Below are 23,964 nucleotides of genomic sequence, written 5' to 3'. Positions count from 1 at the left end.
TATATACTATACATAACGTCATAGATAGCTTCCAATTTCAAGTTTCAATGACAATAATGTACATTTAGTAAATTTAGTCATTTGAGGCAATATTGAATCAGTTACAAACATATAATGTTGTAACATTACAAATGTATATTCGATATGATTTGAAGATTTTTAGACGTCCCCTTGAAACGTTAGAAATTATTATTCGTGGTTGAAAAAATTATGTAATGACTTTACCAAACTTATTTCTTTTATCCGTGTTATTGTCATATATTGGAAAGATGCTCTCTCATGGTTTATGTATTATTTTGTGTTGTTTGATCTTCTCGGAGGACCAGTTTCACAACTGCATTCTTTGTTAGTGGTAAACCATTTTTCTTAAAATGTCCTGTACCAAGTCAGGAAGATGGCAGTTGTTATATAATACTAGTATAAAATTGAGAATGGAAATGGGGAATGTGTCAAAGAGACAACAACCCGACCAAATAAAAAACAACAGCAGAGGGTCACCAATAGGTCTTCAATGTAGCGAGAAATTCCCGCACCCGGAGGCGTCCTTCAGCTGGCCCCTAAACAAATATATACTAGTCCAGTGATAATGAACGCCATACTAATTTCCCAATTGTACACAAGAAACTAAAATTAAAATAATACAAGACTAACAAAGGCCAGAGGCTCCTAACTTGGGACAGGCGCAAAAATGCGGCGGGGTTAAACATGTTTGTAGTAGTTCGTTTCTATGTATGTTGCATTTTCGTTTGTTTTTTGTTGCACTTTAGTGTTTTGTTGTTTCGTTGATTTACTCTCATAATTGATGTGTTTTAGTTTGTTAACTGTTGCCTTTATTAGGTAGTTGTTATATAAATAACACATAGCTGATTGGGTGATCGAACGAACAAATATAATAGAGGCAGTGTCCACCGAGGCAAGGCACAAAACTTTACGACAAACTGGAAATATTAAATTTTCTATTTCAGTGTAGTTACATTTCAGAAACACCCGCCTATGCAGCACATTCCTTCCAGTTGATACAATATTCTATATAATACATTTTCTATCATCATTTACTTGATATATTATTTGTGCTCGCAAGTATGCTATTGCATCAATATTCGCTAACGCCCTTTTCATTTGACCGTAACGAAATATGTATTGCATTTGACCCCAAATATCTATAACTTACCGTTACTAAAACCTCTGTAATTTCCATTGATTTTGAAATTAACGAATAGACTTATGGCCGGTTTATAGTAATACAAGTACTAAGCTGACAGATATACGTGAAGCAGAAACTTGATTACACCCTCTAGAACATATTCGTTCTCACTGGTTATTTATGGTGATTTGTTTTGCGGAAAGTAAGCTTTCTAAATAAGTTAGTTGTTTCGTGGTTTTTATTGTAGGTCATGATTTTATCTGATTTTATTTGTCTAACAGTTTTTTTTTATTGCTAACTTGGTATCATCTCTCTCCTGTTAGTTCTATTCTGCTCTTTGTATTACTTAAAAACTATGCCGTTGCATGTGACTAATTGTCTCTAATGTTATTTTAAAGTTAATGGTTTAAATATCATCACGACACGAAACTGGGAAAAGGTATAATTTTTTAAAAACTTGAGACCGCGGAAGACAAAAGAAAATACGGAAAAATAATCAACACTGAATATAAAATTTTTCAAAAATATGTTACTTGGACAGTGGTCCTCACAACTGATATGTTTAAGCCATGAGTTAACATATCACTCAAATTTCTTGTCCATCGTTTCTACCATTTCTTCCTAACTTTATTCAATTTGGTTATATTTTCATGTATTACCTTATTGCTTGTAATTCCTTTATTTCAATAAGTAAGTTCATGACGATGTAGTTTTTTGTTACATCTAATGTATTAAGGTGACCTTGTTATAATATTCCTTGAATATTTCTACATATAGGGAGCAGAAAAAACACCCCAATCAAAACGCTAAGATCACAAAATGCTTTATGTTTTTTTTTATTAAAAATAGTTAAACATGAAATGAAAGACAAGTTAGTATATCAATCACGCCTCAAACAATTCATCGCTTAATTTCTTTCATTCTCGTTAAATTGTCCATGAAATCTTTGACAGTGTCGTGTTTAAATTCGTCCCATTGCATGGATATATCTAGCCTGTCGACTAGCTCCTGTTGTGGTGGGAAGGGTTTTTCCTGCAATTGAAGCAATCAACTATGTATACAAAACGTTATAGTTATAATACGCATTTAATGAAACAGGCCGTTATTGATGAGAAGTTTAACTCATAGCATAAACAACTTAACATTAACACTACCAAATGAGTATTGCAGAAATATAAAATAAAAAAAAACAAAATGAAATGTAATCTAGCCTCAGGTCAAAATACAATTTATGATTGTTAAGTAAAAAAAACATAGAGAAAAGTCCTACTTATTGAATTCTTTATATATAATTGTTTTTTTTTTTTTTTTTTTTTATCAAAATAAATAAGTCTCTGTTATATTTCTCACCTTCAAAATAATCAAACTTTTCATCGCATCATCACAATTTTTATTGAAGAACTTTTTGTTGATCGCAAGGACTTCGCACTCTCCGCTTACCTGTAAAATATAGTTAACGACAATTAGCCTTAAATCGATATTTCAATCTCAAATAAGCCTTTCGTGTGCACTTTCGAACACGTACATGTAATAACTTTTATATGGCTTCCCCTTAACCTATTCCACTTGAATAAAAGACGAATAATAGACAAAATGACTTTGAAGCAAAGTCCTGCTGAGAAAGATTAACTTACATAATTTATCAAGTTATAAAGTTATTAAAACAACCATAGAATGGAATGTTCATGTTGATCCTAATCAATAACACGTATATTACAACGGTGTCGTTTACTAATTCTGACTTTTGGGGGGTATAGACACTAAGAGTTCAAATATTACATTGATAATTCTAAGGATGATAACATAATTTCAAAATCATGGAATAACCGCTTCCCAAATGATATCGGATATGTTCCTTACGTCGTAACTACAATCCCCTTTCCTTTAATGAATGTGACCTGCCGAATTAGACTATTTACCGGATTTGTTATCACATAAGCAACACGACGGGTGCCACATGTAGAGCAGGATCTGCTTACCCTTCCGGAGCACCTGAGATCACCCCTAGTTTTTTTGTGGGGTTCGTGTTGTTTATTCTTTAGTTTTCTATGTTGTGTCATGTGTGCTGTTTGTCTTTTTTCATTTTTAGCCATGTCGTTGTCAGTTTTTTTTAGATTTATGAGTTTGACTGTCCCTTTGGTATCTTTCGTCCCTCTTCTTTTACTGGCAAATGAGTCAGGAATCTGATGTTCAGGAGTTGTCGTTTGTTGATGTGGTTCATACATATTTTTTTTTTTTTTTTTTTTTAAATATAATAGATTAGACCGTTGGTTTTCCCATTTGAAAGGTCATTTTTGTGGCCCTTTATAGCTTTCTGTTCGGTGTGGTTCAAGGATCCGTGTTCAAGATCGTACTTTAACCTATATCGGTTAACCTTTTCAAATTGTGACTTGGATTGAGAGTTGTCTCATTAGCATTCGAATACCGCATCTTCTTATATCTATATGACAAATCAAACGTCAATAAAATTTAGAAAATTTTATTTTACTTACTAAGCTAACTGATGGTCCTCTTTGTGATGGTTCCAAAAGAGACAACAAACCCTACAAACGAAACACTTGACATTACGCAGTCAAAAATATATGAGCTATTTTCAATAGATTGACAATGACTTGATAATGGAATGAAGGTTTTGTTGCTTTTTTTTAAAGAAAAAATATGAAAAAGAATAACTTTTAAGAATTTTCATGAAATTTTATTCCACAATCAAATATATCTAGCACAAGCGTAACTATGTTCATATACGAATCATTAGTTTTGTGAATGAACATGTACTGTTACACCACTTTCCCACGTTAGGGGAGGGTTGGAATCCTGCTAACGTGTTTAACCCCGCCATATTGTTTATGTATATGCCTGTCCCAAGTCAGGAGCCTGTAATTCAGTGATTGTTGGTATGGGCTTTGCCCATTGATCTTATAATAGGTGTCAATTCTGAGTCACTTGGTATCTTGTTGAGAATTGTCTCATTGGCAATCATACCACATCTTCTTTTTTTTTTATACATATACTAGTTTATATGTAAATATTACTGCATATGTAAACAAAAGTTGTCGTTCTCAGTTTATTTCTACTTATGAGTTTGAATGTCTTTTTGTATTTTTCGCCTCCCTTTTATCAAAGTTGCATTCAAAATATACTATTTGCACAGTGGTATTTTAAGTGCCAAATAGTTAGATATAGCGCAAGTTACTTACTAAAGGACTCTTGTCATTATGTATGCAAAAACAATAATCATGTATTGTACACAAAATTAAACTTACAAACGATTGTCCTGGATGAAGCACTTCTACTTGCACAAATGGAGGGAGCTCTCTCTTTTTGACAACACTTTTTTGTCTTTCAGATAAACTTTTTACACTTGATTCATATTGTGATTTTTCAATTTTCATTCTAGAACCAGATCTGCTTAGAAGACTTGACATTTCTGATTTTGCTCTTGGCAATAAATTAACCGTGTTTCTTGTTCCAGTTTTCTGATAAAACGAAGTTTTTGATTCGGTAATTGGTTTAAGGTCTTCAATGGTCACGTGTTCATTTTCTGTTTTCTCTTCCGGTTCACGTGCACTATTTTTGGTGTCATTTTCTTCATCATCATCTTCTGAGTCCCTTCTTTTTGAGGATTTTGCAGAATTTATCACTTGAAGTGTTGGCAACTTAACATCGTTTGTAATTTGCTTCAAGGGTTCTCTCTTTCCAATTACCGATTCTAATGTTTGATAATTTCTAGGCGTCTCCGGAAAACTTTTGTAAGCCAAATCGTCAAGACACCTTCGATGTCCATATGTAGGCGGTGCAGACACTAGACCTCGTCGTTGTCCTGGGTGATAGTTTGCCGACTTGTAAGCTGACTCAGCTGAAAAATGTAAGAACTGTTTAAGCCAAATGAAGAACTATGAAAGCCAAATGAACAAACAACAATTGTTGGTGACTGTTCTTGAACCTTGACATTGATAAGTTTGCTTATTAAAGGATGTTCGCTCTTCTGTTTCAAAATAACAAGGTTAAAAGACTGTTATAATTTGATAGTACCGAAAAAGTAGAAAATAAATGAGAGTCACGTCCGTGTCATTGTTTCATGCGATAAAATCAATTGAAAATTTGGCAAGCAATGAGTTCCCTTAGAATATTTTTGTTTTTTTAATGGCAACTATTTTTCTTTCAAAAACTATGTCAAAATAACAAGGATTTTATAGGATTTTCAAAAGTGGCTTTCTAAACAATATTTCATAAAATAATGTAAAGAAAAGTAGGGGTTAGCGAGCAAATTTTATTTTTTTGGCACTACATGTATTTGAATAAAACTAGAGGATTCCCAAAATTTGACAAAACTTCACAGTTGTTGTCCATTCGTTTGATATGTTTTACCATTCGATTTTGCCATTTGATTAGGGACTTTCCGTTTTTAATTTTCCTTGGAGTTCAGTATTTTTGTGGTTTTACTTTTTTTTTAAACAGGAGTAGCGAACGTCCTAAACTTGTTGTATGATTGCTGTCACATTTTATTTTCTCACTGATTTCATTTGCATCATATATACTCACTTGAATCTCGGCCAGCTATAAAATTGAGCAACTTCTTCTTCCTATAGAATGGGGACTCCATTTGCATCATTTTCTGTATCTCTTTCCGTCTTTTAGAGATATCAATGATTTCTGGTTTCAAATATGATAAGACACGCGCTTCGCCCTGCAAAGAAAAATATTGTCCATTTTTCCTACTGTACTTAGTTGATATCATATGAAAAATAATAATACACATATGAATATCATGTTAAAACATTATTATAAGAACTTTATTTATTTATCGGAAACATTTCAGTACTTTCATTTTGAAAATCTCGTCCAATAAGGCGAAGCGTACTGATGAGATAGAGTAGGGAGGTCTTTGCGATTTTTGTCAGTTACAAAAATATATAACTAAGACAGGAAAAGAAATAGTTATAAAAGACATACATTAAAATAAGAATAACTAAGACAGGAAAAGAAATAGTTATAAAAGACATACATTAAAATAAGAACATAAGATTTAGAAATATACTTTGCTACATCCCGATCTGTAGCCTATGGTTGACATATGTAATCAATAATTTACTTTCGAAAAAAAACCCGCTACCTTAATATCATGTATATAGAGCATATGGAACAACATTCGAAAACTGACGCCACTGGAAAATGCTTAATTGGTTTACCTGCAATATGATTCAGTCAGATGTTAAATTACAATTATATATGCACATGTTTCTTCAAAGATGCATTATATTTATTCACTACTTACTGATTTGATAACATATATCCATTCCACGTCATTGCTATCTTTGACCATTAGTCTTCCATATCTATAGATTTACAAACATAACATTGTTTTAAAAATCTACTTCAAGTCGTTAAGATGCTTAATGAAGGTATTGCTATCATTATTACCAGCTTTTTACAAGTTTTTTGGAAGTCTCAATGACTAAGTTGTCTAAGTTAAGTTCAACTACATGTACATGTAACGTATGTGACAGGTGCTTTCGACTACAATCTTAATTGACTGCGGTGACCTATAGTTGTTACTAAATGTCTGTGTCAGTTTGGTCTCTTGTTGACAGTTGTCTCATTGGCAATCATACCAAATCTTCTTTTTTTATATGATATCGCACTACGACTAGCTACACCAATACAAACTAGCTGCCATCTACTGTATAGCCATGAGCACAGAAGTGGCGTTTAACACCAGTCAATCAAACTTTGTTGAATATTAATATGGTCATTCTATATGAAAGTTTTATATTTCTTAAGCCTTAAGTGGCCTTAGATGTCTAACATATTTAAAAATTGATGTTCCTGTTAATTTAACTTTTAAAAGCTATAGTTTTAGTTGTTTGAATAAACTGTTGAAACAGTAATATAGATCGCTTCTTTGTCGGATCAGCACTTTTATAAATGTGCACAAACACAAACATACACAAATATATATTCATAACCATGTCCATTTAAATATATCGCGACTTTCGTCGCACACTAGACAAAACACAAGACACACGCACTGATTTAATATACTGTGTCAATGATTTACAGTATTTCGTAACAAAGTATACTAATCCTACATTGAATAAAATTCATAACCATGTTCATTTGTAGACGTAATTGTCAATGCATATAGTAAATTTAAATTTAAATAACCTAATTGTGTTTACAAATATGATATATTTCACAGTTGTCCTTACTTGTATTTCAAAACACTCCATGTTCCAGGATTTTCAGCTAATTTTTCCAGTGGGAAATGTCTCAGGACTTCATTTTTTCTACACAAAAAAAAAAAACAAAGCGTTACCAGATGTTGTTTCAAATTCGATAACTGATACAATTTTCTATATGAATTAATATTTCATTAGTTTAAACATTCGATCATGTGATTGTGATGAATAATTATCAAACGTCCAGTGGCAAATTAAATGCAAATTCAGAACTAGAAAATGGTTATGTGGTATAAATCTAAACCCGGCTTTGTACTAGACCGTCACACAAAATTTCGCAATGTTTGTATACAAGTTTTTTTCATTAGCCTTATTGACATTGCACTAGCTTTCAGTAACTGCAAATATACTATCGCGTCTGTATTTTGTGTTTGGGTCCTTTTATTAGTTGTTTATGTGTGGTTTTTTTTCTATATCTGACGAGCCAAGCGTTCAATTTATAACGACATTACGTACAATATGACAGTGGTATAACATCACAACATAACGACATTACGTACATATAAATTGGAATTGCTTGGGGAAGGGTTGGGCGACTGCAAACGTGTTAAACTCCGCCACTGTGACAGTAAGTATGAATCTGTTCTAAGCCAGACTGCCTGTAATTCAGTAGTTGTCTTTTGTTGCAGTGTAGCATATCAATATTTTATGTTAACTAATATTGTTTTGTACATAATTTAGACCATAACACGTAGTTTCCTCTTTTAAATAGTTTTACATCACCTTTTACAAATGAGACAAAAAGCGAACCGCATAGCACCAAGCCCGATCATATGTAAAATCTAAATAAATTCAAACGAAAAAACCAACGGCCTGATTTATGTACAGAACAATTATGAGAAACAGCAAAAAACGACAATCACTAAATGACAGGCTCTTGAATTGGGACATGTATATTATATAGAATGTTTCAATATATTGACCTTTTAACCAGCTTTCACAGTGTTAACGTATGATTAGATTTGGCTCATGAAGTGTTCCACTTTTTACCCCCGCCTCCCCCCCCCCCCTTCCCATCCCTACCCCTAAACAAAATCCATTTATGTACAGCATAGTTTGGCATGAAATTAAAATCTGAGATATCTTTATATACTGACAATATTTCTGTTGTTACTTACTTGCAGATTTCCAGGTTTTTCTCGTCATTAGAATCAGCAGCCATATCAAATATGTCCATATAATCCTGTTAAAGCAATGAATAAATAATGATGCACAATATCAAATGTTTCGTTGTCTGATGTGGTAAAGTTTATCTAATTGAAAACCGTGATATTTAGTTTATAGGTAGCCTTCATTAAGTTGTAAAGTTCGTGTTGTAGCACAAATATTCACAGTTTGTTCATATACAAACTAAAATCAGTAGGTATACATCGAGCGTGAGAAAAAAAATAAAAGTACGTATTTGAACAACTAATAAAAAACATTATGTACATGTATGATATATCGCAAATAACATTTCCAACCATTTAAGTTTTAATTTGTATGATTTTATATATACCAATTTGTCAACATTTTACCTATTCGTTTAGTTAGGAACGGAAGTGTGTCTAGTAAATACGAAAATGTAAGGAATTAATGGTCTTGAAAGGATCTTTTTCAAAGGCGGAACTAAATGTTACAAAAGTAACTTTTCATGTAGCGTTCGTGATAAAATTTTATTGAAAAATGTTTTAATTTGTAAATCAATATTATGATCATTAAACTTTATTAAATGTCCTGTTCGTGTTATTTTTACATTAACTCTTAACATGTAACTAATTTAATGAAAAAAATGAAGATCCCTCGATAGTATGATTTTAAATGCTTACAGCTTGGTGGTCGTCATTTGTTTTATCCGTTAATCTTCGAATATTACATAATACCATTAGAAAATTAAAATAAAGACAAACATAGACTAAATCAGAAAATATATCACTCCACGCATAAAGCACGACGTTAATAGAATAATTAACCGACAAAAAGGCGCTGTGATATGTTCAATTGTTTGTCAAAAGTATTCTGTCTGGGATCAATGAGCCAAGGAAATAAACAAATACTAGTTATATATTACTTAAAATAAATTGGTTCGTCCGAAACACATTTCTTGATAGAGTTTCATCAGGCAGGTTCAAATAAAGAAAAATAAGGCTCGTATGTGTTCATCATTAGAGGCGAAAAATATCTTTCTCAGTTCATAAATAAAAAAAATAAGAAAACAAAATATATTCATGCATTAATTAATAATGAAAGTATACCAAAATATAGTATGTAAAGTACCATTATGGTATATGTAATTGAGACTTATAGACGTAATAAAAACTTTAGTAACTTGCTTTTGAGCAATATTGTATCTTCACAAAATGAATGACAAACATAATGTTGTATTATCTGATAGCGAATAAGTCCAAAGAATTATTATTCCATTTAATAATATACTTGTCGTACAATAATTCACTCAAAATTTTAAAGGATAATTTAATATTTCATAACATTATATACATCTCGTTGAAAGGAAGAACATATTGTTAAAAGAAAGAACACCATTACTTTTCCTTTGATATATTTGTTGATCTTTGTTGTTAGTAGTTTTTCTTGACATTGATGTCTAATGTGTTCTTATATACCTGTATGTATAAGTTAGTTAAATGCTAAATTGACAGTGTAATATAATTTGAAATTACTTACAACCTAAATCCTTGTACATTTCTTACTTCCGACTGAGAAAGGTTATAACAATTTTACTGTCAAAGTTGATATCGTCAAAAGCAAATACTTGAAATCGACACGTTGATATAATAATATTGGAAAATAATATAAGACAATATTTAGGGCTCTCCAGAAATGCACAAGTAGTAAACTGTGATATCAAAAGTATATTGCACTTAAATGTTTATCAGTTTGCCTGTATGTACATATTTATAAGTCAAAGTTGGGAGATAAAGTGGAAAGTTTTATATATCACTATCCGTCGATAGTACAAAAAATCTATAACAAGAATTAAAATATGAAAAATCCTCAATACATAGTTAGGTATCTAACTGTAAGTAGTTAGTTGTATATACCATGTTCTTTAATCAAAGTAAAAATCAAGTAGATATTTTTGTTAAAAAGATCGCGTAATAGTTTTTCTATGAGGTGTACGTGCGACATTACCATCTGAAAAGTTAATAAGTTTTCAAAAACATCTTCCGGGGATAAAAGTAGCGTTTACACTTTTTTATTCCAAGTTGCGTCTATTTCAAACATAAGTTATTTCGTTCGGTATGTGTAACTTTTATATTCATATCTTACACTTTTTGCACATAGTGTGTTTCTTTTGCAACCCCGCCCGTAATCTTTCAAGCTTTTCGAATTACCTTAAGTCGTTATCTTCATTATTTTAAATAAAAGCTCACAAGTAAAACATGATGATTCGATAGGTCTTATATGTCCGGTGGCAAATCGCATATTTAGGACGAAAACATGTAAATCCAATAGGAATATAAACTTGGCTTTGTTAAAAACCTACACGCGAATCTGTAACGACTTAATCGGATTGGTAGAAGTCCGCAAATTGTTCTGACTCTGAGCTTACCAGTTTTTTGCTCTTACTTAGCGGAGAAGCATAAAAAAACAATGTTTCATGTCGTTGTTTAATCCTGACCGGGGATCGAACCTACGACCTTCCGCACTCAATGCGAGAACGGACACATCTACAATACCGTCTATGAAGAAGAAGAAAAACAAAGACATATGCAAAACTTACAAATCGATGGAGAAAAAGCAGTTCAACTTCGTGCCTAGTTATGACAGTAGATCGTCTGGCACATCCGCAAATCAAATCTTCTTCCTTTGAGTTAGAGAAACAATGAAAACTGTTAATAAAGGTATTTAGATTCCGCTAATATGTAAGATTATATAGATACAAGTTATGATACATTTAATTCGTCTAAATAAAAGCCTAACATTGTTAGATCTTTTAATTTGTGGAAGTCCCATGGGATTCGAGCTATGCCCGGCGCGCTAAACCACTCGACCACCTAGACTCGATATATAATATATATACAACTCGTCGATATATACTATATATATACAACTCGTCTAAACATCAACCCAACAATGTTAGATCTGTGAATTTGCTTTTGCAAATTTTTTGTTCTTCTCTCACCGGGATTCGAACCCATGCTACTGAGATATCGTGACACCGAATCAAAATGAAGCTTTCGGTGACCGGGTGTTACCTTTCCACGTCAGTTTTAATCTAGCGTCGTCCTACTGTACATGATAATTATAAGGCATGAAGATGTTATTTTTACAGATCAGCTAAATTATCTATAGTAAAGGATCCTACAAATTAATGTGAGATACAGTCACAGAAATAATTTTGTTTATAAGTACGTATATATATATATATAAATTGCATAGACCTGCATAGATGTTCAAAATGGTATTACATGTCATTCAAGTTGTACGTCAGTCTACAAAGTTGAATAACCATACGTTGAGTTGCGACTGCCGAAGAAAGCCAAAGATGCAATCATTTGAAATTTCAAAATATTAACAGCTACATGTACCTTATATTAGCTTAATTGCTACTTCAGAAATATAAATTCTAAACTATTCTCTTATATTAAGGATAATTTTTATTTTTGTCCTTACCCCAAATTTATCGCCAGGATGAATCTCTTCTGTGTTCTTTCTTCCTTCAGGTTTTGTTATCACTTTGAAAAGAGAAGATAAATGCAACAACGTCTCCTGAATTACATTTGAATTTTACAATACAGACTCCTTAATATTCGAATGTCTTTAACCATTATCAATGCATCCAAATGTGTAAGTGATCGCCTTTCAAATATCTAAACATTTATGTTGAAATTGAGTGAATACCTAGCAAAGCATTGTGTATATGCTCATATATCTATGTTAATGCTATATAGACATAATTACAAATATGACAGGGGCCAATATCAAGCTTTTGTATCCCACAAAATACGATTTATATGCACGGAAATGCTAACAAAGCCTAAAGAACTTTGGAACTTTTAATTTTGGGGTTTAAATTAAACTGTTGTAAACAGAGAAATTACAAATGGTTTTCTAATGTAACGGGTCTTTTTGAAATAACAAATACCTTTTAAACCTTCTATGTCTAAAGTTTGTATGGGATCTTTAATGATCAGCATGTACCTTGTCATATGCATAATTCAAAGTGTGACAAATTACCCAATTCGGCCGATTTTCTGTTTTGATTATTTAAATTTGATTTAGAACACTGGGTGATTTATTTTTCATACACACTACCATAGATTTACTTCTGATCGATAAAAATCAACATGATTTAAACAACTTTAAAAAAAAATGTTTGTTTTTGTTCAAAGTATACGCATTTATATTTTATCGAAATATATGATATATATAGAAAGATGAATGTTTCCTTATTATTACTGGTATTATTTGATTGAATAATTTAGTTTCTTTCAATTTGTTTCAGCTAAATGTATCTTACTATTTCATACCATTTGTTTTTAAGTTTAAAATGTGATTTGCTATTACGTATCAAAAATAAGGATCAGTAAATGTGATTACGACTAAGTAGGCCCTTTCCTAATTCATTTCACAATTACATAAACATTATGCAAGACAAATTTGCAGTATTCTTATTCGAAGAAATAAATAACAAGATAGCGGCAGCCAGATTGTTTTTCTATTATCAAACAGCTAGATACGGGGCGCCGAATGGGACTCTTGTGGTTTTGTACTCAAAATTCAATTTTGTACGGACAAAAGTGACTTTTGTTCAACAAAAGTAAGTTCAGTTTAACAAAATTTGTATCATACTACAAATTTAAAATTTTGTCATACAAAATTATCTATCAGCGGACAAAAGTCACTTTTGTCATGACAAAATTAATTTTTGTTACACAGACTTGAATTTTGTTACCTAATTTGAAAATTGGGCGACAAAAGTCAATTTTGTATTCAAATTAGTTTAGTTTGGTTTCTGTGAACTAATTTGCATACAAAATCGACTTTTGTTACACAAAATTGACAAAAATGAATTTTGTCTCAACAAAATTGACAAAATTGAATTTTGTAACAAAATGAAAATTGACAAAATTGACTTTTGTCTCAACAAAATTGACAAAATTGAATTTTGTCTCAACAAAATTGATTTTTGTCTCACGAAAGTCAATTTTGTCTCACGAAAGTCAATTTTGTCTCATAAAAGTCAATTTTGTCGTCACAAAAATGAATTTTGTCGTCACAAAATTGACTTTTGTCGTCACAAAATTGACTTTTGTCTCAACAAAATTGACAAAATTGACTTTAGTCTCAACAAAATTAACAAAATTGACTTTTGTCTCAACAAAATTAACAAAATTGACTTTTGTCTCAACAAAATTAACAAAATTGACTTTTGTCTCAACAAAATTAACAAAATTGACTTTTGTCTCAACAAAATTGATTTTTGTCTCAACAAAATTGACAGAATTGACTTTTGTCTCAACAAAATTAACAAAATTGAATTTTGTCTCACAAAAGTGAATTTTGTCTCACAAAAGTCAATTTTGTCTCACAAAAGTCAATTTTGTCTCACAAAAGTTTATTTTGTCTCACAAAAGTCAATTTTGTCTCACAAAATTGAATCTTACCTCACACAATTGACTTTTGTGATTTAATTTCCATATCAGGTAACAAAAGTCAATTTTGTATGCAAATATGTTTATATTTGCATACCTTTTAGACAAAATTGACTTTTGTCATGACAAATATGAATTTTGTCTACAAAACTGAATTTTGTCTACACAAATGAATTTTGTCATCACAAAATTGAAGTTCTCACAAAACAAGTCTGTAGCACATAGTTTTGTAAGACAAAAATGATTTTGTTATGACAGAATTGAATTTTGTACAAAACCACAAGAGTCCCATTCGGCGCCCCGTACTAGAAACAGATAATTTTTTAATATTAGCAGTCAGTATCAATATGAACCGACCATACAATGGCAAATTGCAGATACATTTACATTTCAAAGAGGGTGAGATTTTTCTTCATCAAAACACATTTTCGAATCACATCGTTGCTTGTATTGATATAAGAGAAAGCATATACGGAATCATTGAAAAAAAATTCTTTCTGATAAACACACCGTATTTTCATGTAAAATCGGCAAGATTAACATTTGAAACAAAGAGAGTATATCATCATTTTAAATACTTACATGTTCCGCTAACGTTAAAGTAGATTCCATCTGGAGCTAATCCTTCACGAAGGATAACTCTGTTATGTTTGTACCTGATAAATAAAAATCTCAATTATCTACCTTTTGTTATACATATTTAAAATTTAGTTTCCCCTTGTGAAGTCCAATTAAAGAAATAACAAGTTATAATGATTGCTATTCATACCCATTTATTTGACATAAGTTCATTGGTGTAGATTTCTAATGTATATAACACTTATTTAAAGTAGAAAAAATAATAACATTTAAAATGTGTGTACTGAATGTAATTTTAAACAGAGGGATATAGGCTGGCAAGACATAGGAACACGACTAAAACAAGTGAAAAGCTGACGCTGGCAACGGATCCTCCCCGAACGGCATCTTTAATTAGTGAACACTCTTTTATTTCCAGGATTCACCATGACAATCGTTGTGAAAGAACAAATACGCATGTACCGTATTATTGTGAATTTTAAGTAAATGTGTTTCAATTCATAGTTTAACATCATCCCCAAACTAGCTTCAAATAGATATATGTTTAGTGACCATGATCTTGACATTTGAAAATAATATTAGTTACATAGTGTGCTAGTGACCTAATACGGTATATATGGGGTCAGTAAATTCCATATGGGGTGAGAGCGAAGCTCGAATCCCCATATGGAATTTACTGACCCCATATATACCGTATTACGTCACTAGCACACTATGTAACGAATTTATCTTACCGACTATCTTAACGTGTGAAATTAAGACTAGTGATTCTCAAAATGAGAAAGTCTACTAAGAAAATACTTCCATTGATCCTACAAAAACAGATGCCAACAATAACGACTTGTAAGGTTTAAATGTGTTTTATGAATTTTTTTCAATCTTAATCATCACTTTCTTCGTCTGTTGGAACTTTTAAGATTTTTTCTCAGTACTGTTTTGTTTTTTATAAAGGGACATAACACCTTTACAACCGTGTATGAAATAAGCCCGCCCCCTTCTTACCTAATAAGGAATATAAAGGGACGTAACTCCACTACTAACCGTGTATGAGATAAGCCCCGCCTCCCTACTAACCTAATATCAAATATACACGGTTTGCACGCGGACGCTTTTAACCAATCATATTCCTGGAAATGTATAGGAGGTAAGATAAATAGGCTTCTTCCCTCATAATCATATATTTTTCGCCAGTATAAGTTTCGTTCTAACAATGCAAGGACGCGGAACTCAAGCTTATATTTGAAAACCAATATTTTTTTTCTTCTTCTTCTATTTTCAGTAACATTGTCATTGATCCGTGGTAGTTTGACCCTAAAATCTGCTGGCTTTTATCCCCTTTTTATATTTGCCCTATATAACAATTTGATTTAAACCACGCCTCCAAGGGTACTCGACGGTTCCAATCCATGTGTTGCCCTTTCATACAGAAAACCGTACATTCTTGAAAATCGAGCAGTATAAATATAAGATGTTGCATGATTGCCAAGGAGACAACTCACCACAAGTACCAAAATGACGTAGAAGTTAACAACTAAAGGTCACCACACGGACTTCAACTATGGGAAAATTCATACCGCAAAGCAAGCTATAAGGCTGTTATTACATGTACATACAGAAAGGCAGTTGGTGTATACCGTGTCCATATTTGGTGTATACCGTGTCCATATGAATATTTACAACTTGCCGATAAAATCTTTTACCGATAATGTACGAAACTATGATGAAGGAATAGTTTTCATCGTTCTATTCTGTGATATCAAACAAATCGATTGCGTATTTTGTAACATCTTTAAATGTAAAATATAAAATATACTGTATATATTGAATGCGACAGATAACTTACTTGTCATAGAAAGAATACTGGACAATTTTCCTCTGTACAGTAAATGGGTATTCCCTGAACTGTTTACTCATGCTTTTAAGGCATTTCACAACCTTTCAATAAAATATCCATAAAATGCACTTATTGTAAGCAAAATAAATGAATAAAATCACTTAACCTGTTCAATTTTCCAAACTTACATTACGGTTTATGGCTAATATCCTTTCATGTATAGTCTGGCTGAGAATACAACAAATTATACTGACCATTCCGTGTGAAAAATAAAAATCAATTTTGATCATAATTACACATTGTATTCTCCTAAATCGTTTACGTTAATACGTTAATCACATAATTGAACTTAATAATTCTTGTTAGTTACAGGAAATGGAATTATAAAATAATTTTTGGTTTAAAATTGGTTATACTGTAATTCACTAAATCATGTTTGGTTTAACATTGGTTTTACTGTAACTCACTTCATCAACCTTATCTTGCTTCCGTGTTCCTGGTCTCTGTCGCATAATGTCTCTTATTTCGTCGGTAAATAAACCCTGTTTATGAAAAAAGGGTAAAAACAGAAGTTTAAAAATGTTACTTTTAACTAAAAACTCTCATACACATCCAATAATACTCTCTTGGATTTCTAGTTCAGAAGATGCAAAGTCAGTTGAAAAAATGATCGTGTAGCATTATAAAAATTCATTTTTAGTGGTATTATGTTTTTTTTAAATTGAATTTAAAAAAATAAATATTCATTACTGATGCAGGCAGAACAAAATCTGTCCTTTGATATAAAGGCTATTTCCTAACAATGCAGTATGATTTATCTACTTTGACATAGATAACGTCCAGTGGCAAATATTAATTGCGTATTCAGGATGATAAAAAATACGTATTTAAACAACAGGTAGGCTATACAAGATGGATCAACCGGAATAAATGGCGCGAAATTTAGACTGCTTTGGAAAACGAAAGTATTTTGGGTTAAGTACTGAAAGTTAACCTAGCAAAATGAACCATCAGAGAGTTATTGGAAGAGATTGTGTTAATGAGATTTGAAATCGTTACGTCAGCAGCAACAGTATAAACCACAGTAACTAGATGTTTTTCTTCCATATTTATAATTCATTATTCAATTCTTTGAATAAAATGAGAACGAAATTGCAAAAATGACCTTAGGAAAAGCATAGAATATCGGTGTAATTGGTCAGTAATCATTATAGATTCAGATTCAATAATATATATAATTGCTTAGGCGTATGGTGCTTAATACAGACTACTTTATCGATTGATTTATAACTACTGCTAATTTAGATATTAAACAGTTTTATTGTATTCTGTAATTGGATAATAGCTTGTTAAATTGTTTGTTATGTTGATGTTGTCAACTTCAGCAACTATCATTTATTTGATGAAATATTTGAATATATCAATTAAACAAAAACGTAACACAACAGCACAGGATATGCATCATACTCAGAATATTCGTTGCATTTTTATTGATTTGTAGAAAATTGACTATGTTGCGCAATTAATCAGCATTTTGAAATAGATAATATGCAAACTTGGTATAGCATTTTAAAGCATATTATAATAAAATAATGGTGTTCAAAGGTAAAATTATCCGCTTCTATTCTTGTCAATGTGAAATCGTGCTGAAGGGGCCACAATTCTTCTTGCAATCCAACCGCATCTCTCTTTTTTTTATATCAGTTTACTAGTCTTAACTTATTTATACTGTGCAGGTGCTTTTACAGATTCAAATGATCATGTAATCTCAAGAAAAATGTTCACTGAACTAGTGTACATTTTTATATAGGGGCCAGTTGATTGATGTCTGCGGTTGCTGAGTTTTTCCGCTCCGTTGAAGACTCATCGCTATGACTGTTATCTATGGCAAGCCGTTCTCGTCAAAACTATGTTTAAACCCTTTTTTCGAAAAAAAAATACACACTGAGAATTAAAAACCTAAAATAACACACTGAGAAATCAAAATTACACACTGAAATTTAAAAAAATAAAAAACACACACTGAGAATTCAAAATTACACACTGAGATTTTAAAAAGACACACTGAGATGAAATAAACTGAAAAACACACACTGAGAATTGTTAATTACACACTGAGATTTCAAAAATACACACTGAGATTAATATGCAAATTACTAATGAATATTCATGAGATGACTGATAATTCAACAGATTCATATCTTGATCTCAAGAACTCTTGTCATTATAATGAAATGCGATTCCTTCAACCAACATTCGTTATAAATTTCAAGACTTAACATCGCTCATATTCATAAGTTTGTTGCCTATAATTCAGATCATTACTACCAGTTATTAAACATGTGTCCCTTTTCAAAAGTCTTCCTGATTTCGCTAGTTAATCTTTCATATTTTTGTTACGTTTATATGCTATAATAGACACTTGAGTAAAAATTTCACAGCATTCATTTGCAGATTGTTCCAATGTTTTCTTATAATTTTATAAAGTTTTGCACCATTTGGTTATATTTTGTAATAAGAGTAAGTGGGTATTTTTCTTGTTCTTGTATTTCTAAAGTTTTTTTATTAATAATTTGGAACCAAATCGAAGGACTAACGAGTTCTGTCCCCTTGTTGTTTTAAGCTTGTAATAGATTCAGATTAAGTATGCTAATTAGATATGTGCGCATAAAAAGTGCGCACAAATCTCAGTCACGGTGTAATTTTAAATTCTCAGTGTGTAATTTTAAATTCTCAGTGTGTAATTTCAAATTCTTAGTGTGTGTTTTCAGTTTATTTATTCTCATTGTGTCTTTTTGAAATCTCAGTGTGTAATTTTTAATTCTCAGTGTGTAATTTTCAATTCTCAGTGTGCGTTTTTCATTTTTGTAATCTCAGTGCGTCTTTATGAAATCTCAGTGTGTAATTTTTAATTCTCAGTGTGTAATCTTCAATTCTCAGTGTGTAATTTTCAATTCTCAGTGTGCGTTTTGAAGTTTTTAAATCTCAGTGTGCTTTGTTGTAATTCTCAGTGTGTAAATTTTTCGAAAAATGGTTTAAACATAGTTTTGACGAGAACGGCTTGCCATAGTTATCTGATATTTGGTCCGGTTGTCTCTTTGACATATTCCTCATTTCCATTCTCAATTTTATAAAACATGATGAAAGTAATTCTGTAAGTTTTCAATAAGTTAAACATAACATTCCATGCATTCATACCTCTGTCTGCTTTTGCTGTTTATAATCATTGAGATCGAATGTTAGCTGCATGAATTTTCCAGCGCCATTTTGTACCAATCTAACAAATTCTCTTCCTTTCTTCTGTGATTGTTGTAAAGTGGTCACAGCGATCAAATTATCCAGTAAAGCAAACCAGGATTCTTGTGATACAGAAGTCACTAAAAGGCTTTGTAACAAAAAAGAAAGAGATATTTTCTATAATCAAAGATAATAAACTTATGTACCCAATTATTTGAAAACATGGAACATTGAATTTGTAATATTTAACAGACCCGTACAGTCACCGCGTGCACGTGTGAGGGGACAGAATCGTAACCCTTGGCTAGCAAAAAAATTATGTTAAGCATGTTTAAGACGGGGCTTCTGGAGGTAGTCCACAGACCATAGTAAAGTAACGGAATAATTACAAGCGCCCGAACACATATTGGTTGTTACAACAGTGATAATGGCAACCAATTACATGGTTGTGTCTTAACATTTTCCAGTAATGCCAATAGGAAAGCACTCTGTAGATTAGCAATATTCTTAAATAATTCTCAAAATCATAGCAAATTAATAAAAATGCTATTCAATTCAATTCCTATTCAATGTTTTATTAAAGTCTCATCTCTCAACAAGTACAATCAATCTTTATACATTGTAAAATAACACTAAATAAAATGAGAGCCATTCTATACAGAATTATAAGAGACTATTAAAGTGCATAGATATAATACACAATATGAAATAAAATACTATTTACAATATATAAAATTTCTACGCCTTTTTAAAATCAAATGACAGGTTTTGACACACACGTATCATATTTACATCTGAGAATAAAAACACTAACTTGTGGTTAACATCTAAAGTATTAAAATTATCATTAAAAGTTTCAGCTACATAATATAAATGGTTTCTAAAATCGTCATAAAAAGGACATCTTAATAAAACATGCGCTTCATCTTCAATAAAAACGTCACATATATGGCACACTCTGTTTTCTAAAACAATATTTTCATATCTTCCTGTTTCAATCCTTAGGGAGCAACACCACATCTAAATTTGGCGAAAGCGCCACCTCTACCCGAAACAGATTTATCAGAATGTAAAACAGCATGCCAATTATCGACATGTTTTTCGTGTAATTTTGACATAATCATTTTTACAAAATAGTTAGTGTCCATATTTTCAGGACACGATAAATGACTTAAATTTAGTTCACAGAAGGTTTTCTTTACTAAAAAAATCCAGTTTTTAACACACTTATGCTTAATACTCCATACTATCAGCCCACTTGTGAACTTTTGCATTTAACCGGTTTGAGCTCACCACAAACGAATAATACTTTTCCACTGCTTATCAATATTTGTGTTATACCTAAGTCTCCAGTAACTGCAGCATTTGGTGCATATTTATCTACTCCGAGAAAAAATCTACAAGCCCTATTATGTATGGAGTTAATACAAGAATATGTTTTTACACCCCATATACCTGCTCCATATTCTATTATAGGTCGTTTGTAAAATTATATGAAAGTTTGGTTTGTCCTAAGGACAGTCAAGTTTGTAAGTGAAATGACCGTTTATTCTTACAGAACATAAAACACTTGTATACATTGACTTAATAGCAGAACAAAAGTCTGTGCTATGACTAATAAGTTTAAGTTCTGCTTTAATTTCAGACAACAAATGAATTACAACTGACCACTTTCCGACTAGGTTTAACTTGAATAGACAATTCTACTTATATAACTTACCTTTTACAAACATGGCAGACATGAATTAACATCTTCACAGCTCTTGCCATCCGTCGAAATTTGACATAAGGCTGCAAATAAATATTGAAATATAACTTGCATTATGTCTACATTAGGGTACTAAAGATTGCCTAAACCTGGCATAGATTTAATAAGCTGTATAACCCTGGAAATTTTGTTTCCTCAATTCTCTTCACGCATTCGTATAAAAAAAGAAGATGTGGTATGATTGCCAATGAGACAACTGTCCACAAGAGACCAAAATGACACAGACATTACTTTCTTTGGCCTTTCAACTTGTTTGATTCGAGCGTCACTTGTGAGTCTTGCAGACGAATCACGCGTCTGTCATACAAATTGTAATCTTGGTATATATGCTGAGAATTTTTCTATAGAAAAAGTAGGTTATGAGATTTTAACAAATGATCTAAAACTCGTTTGGAATGCCAAGACATTGTCAATATTGCTAAAGACCTGCACTTCATATGTTTTTCATCATCTTGACATTTGCTGGAATGATTTGTAGGGTGACCAGTTGTGTATGGTAAATGATAGTTCAAAAGGCGAAAAAATGAAGCAAAAACCATTTCGGCATTCAAATGAGGACATCATATTTATTCTGTTTCAAAATTTCATAAAAAGCAATAGTTTATACAGTTGTATGTATGGTTAAGACAATATTCATCAGAACAGAAAAGGGACAATTTCCCCTGAATTTGTTTCACTCACAAAGGACAACATTAGGAAGCTGTAAAAACCTGATAGAATACTAGTTTACATTTTGATATAACTATGTTATAGTTTTTCACTTGTTTATATACTTATAAATTCCTGGCTTTGTTTTTATTTATCTAGCGTTCCTTTTGAAGGTAAATCGAGAAAATCACTACGGAGCCAAAGGTATATATAAAGTTGTTGTTTTTTACAAAGTTTCATTTTAAAGAGGTGTTATACGATTAACTGATAACACTTTCATAATTACTTGACACACTCCTGTTAAAAAACGTTTTTTCAACGCTGCATATTGTTGAGGAACTCAATGATTGCATCTAAATTGTATGTTTTGTTGTTTTTTTGGTAATAATGCGTCGAGGAACTTCTTTCATCGAATTGCGTCTTAAAATCAATACAACGTAAAATTATAGTTACAGAAAGTTAATTCTGTTCAATAAAATTTTCTGTGTGTATATTTTTTAATCAATTACAGTAGTTATGCCAAAATCTATTTACTTTCCGACTTTAGGAATAATCAGTATTTGGAACATACGCTTAATGTTGTTAATACCAGCAAATTATACACAATTGAAGTTTGTTTACCACTGTGAATCTAAGTATATATTAGGATTTAAGAACTTTTAAATCAGATAGGAAATAAATTCCGGGAAAACTGGCTCCACATTATTTGCGAGCAGCAATTTCTGTAATAAAGAAAATAAAATAAAGAACAGTGCAAGAAAGCTAAACGGTGTTTCTAATTGAGGTCAGAAATTTCTTATGATAAGACTGTTATGTGAATTAGGTGTGAACTTAGTTACCAAAAAAAGGTTTATAAGGTACGCAACTAGATATCGTGTTGTAATTTAAAAATGGAAAATGGCAGTAGTTCTTAAAAGATTACTTACCATTGTATAGAGAATGTTCAAGTACTCTTCAGAATGAACACAACATTAATTCAGTATAATTTAAAGTAAAGTAAAAGCATTGCTCAATTAATACGCTTCACTCCATACCGTTAGTTACCATCAAATATTTATATGCGTAACAGTATCAAATCTAAGGTGGAACATTATTAGTTGATATTAATATTAAAATGTGTGAAAATTGGAGTCTGTGAAACATGATGAAGCAACACAGTAAAAAGTTAAATAAAAACAGAAGTGCACCAAATTTTCCAAAACAAAGAACGGCTTTTATAGCATAAAATGTACTGTACATTGTTGACAAAACAGATATATTAATAAGACGGTTGAAGAAGTATATTCACTAATTTCATAATTAAAAATGCTTATATTAGGATGAACTCTATGTTATTCCTGATACATCAATTTCGTTGCTTTTGCCAATATTGTCTTATTGGTTTCTTTTAATTGTTATATTCACCTGACGAGTTTTCACAGTTCACCCTCCATTTATCTGCAACGAGTGGCGAAACATGTTTTTTGGGCGAGACCACAGCAATACATATATACATGTACATAAGCTTTAAAGAAACAAAAACAACAACAACAACGACGACGACATCAACAAAAAGGCGCAGTTCACCTATAAACGAACATTTTTCCTTATTTTAACAGTTTTTAACGAGTTGGTTTGACTGAAACCTGGATTTATGCGTTTTAGACGTATATTTGTATGATGTATGTAGTTTGATGTATTTTATAAAAAAAATATCTTATAAGTAGTGAAAGCACTTAATCTATCAAATAATTAATTCGGATAAAGGAGAAAGAAATATAATTGTTAATGCGCTTAGGCATCGTGACCTATAATATAATTGAAATACAAGTACATTTAATTTTATTACCTCTTAAAGTACTTAAACTATTTTTTAATAACTTCATAATGCTACCTTATTTTCTTAAATGTAACATTATTGTGTTTAAATACAATAT

The 23,964-nt window shown here is 31.4% G+C and overlaps 1 protein-coding gene across 2 annotated transcripts in view; it reads right to left on the bottom strand.

Annotated features, from left to right (window-relative positions):
- Positions 1-1,963: 1,963 nt before the first annotated feature.
- The window catches only part of LOC143041876 (uncharacterized), a 31,074-nt gene continuing 9,073 nt past the window's right edge, over positions 1,964-23,964 (bottom strand). For both annotated transcript variants that reach the window (XM_076214010.1, XM_076214011.1), the window contains 15 exons: positions 21,353-21,423; positions 19,594-19,780; positions 16,863-16,937; positions 16,405-16,496; positions 14,565-14,638; positions 12,001-12,062; positions 11,108-11,191; positions 8,502-8,566; positions 7,354-7,431; positions 6,420-6,480; positions 5,687-5,831; positions 4,408-5,000; positions 3,637-3,687; positions 2,495-2,584; positions 1,964-2,176 (listed from right to left, as the gene is read on the bottom strand). In XM_076214010.1, coding sequence (XP_076070125.1) covers positions 2,045-2,176; positions 2,495-2,584; positions 3,637-3,687; positions 4,408-5,000; positions 5,687-5,831; positions 6,420-6,480; positions 7,354-7,431; positions 8,502-8,566; positions 11,108-11,191; positions 12,001-12,062; positions 14,565-14,638; positions 16,405-16,496; positions 16,863-16,937; positions 19,594-19,780; positions 21,353-21,423 — 1,860 coding nt within the window. In that variant the 3' untranslated portion in view covers positions 1,964-2,044. The remainder of the gene's footprint in view (positions 2,177-2,494; positions 2,585-3,636; positions 3,688-4,407; positions 5,001-5,686; positions 5,832-6,419; positions 6,481-7,353; positions 7,432-8,501; positions 8,567-11,107; positions 11,192-12,000; positions 12,063-14,564; positions 14,639-16,404; positions 16,497-16,862; positions 16,938-19,593; positions 19,781-21,352; positions 21,424-23,964) is intronic.

This window comes from Mytilus galloprovincialis, chromosome 8, assembly GCF_965363235.1.
Source record: "Mytilus galloprovincialis chromosome 8, xbMytGall1.hap1.1, whole genome shotgun sequence".
In the NCBI taxonomy this organism is placed as follows: domain Eukaryota; kingdom Metazoa; phylum Mollusca; class Bivalvia; order Mytilida; family Mytilidae; genus Mytilus; species Mytilus galloprovincialis.
The sequence above is the reverse complement of the archived record's forward strand: the minus strand, read 5'-3'. Positions and strand labels throughout refer to the sequence as shown.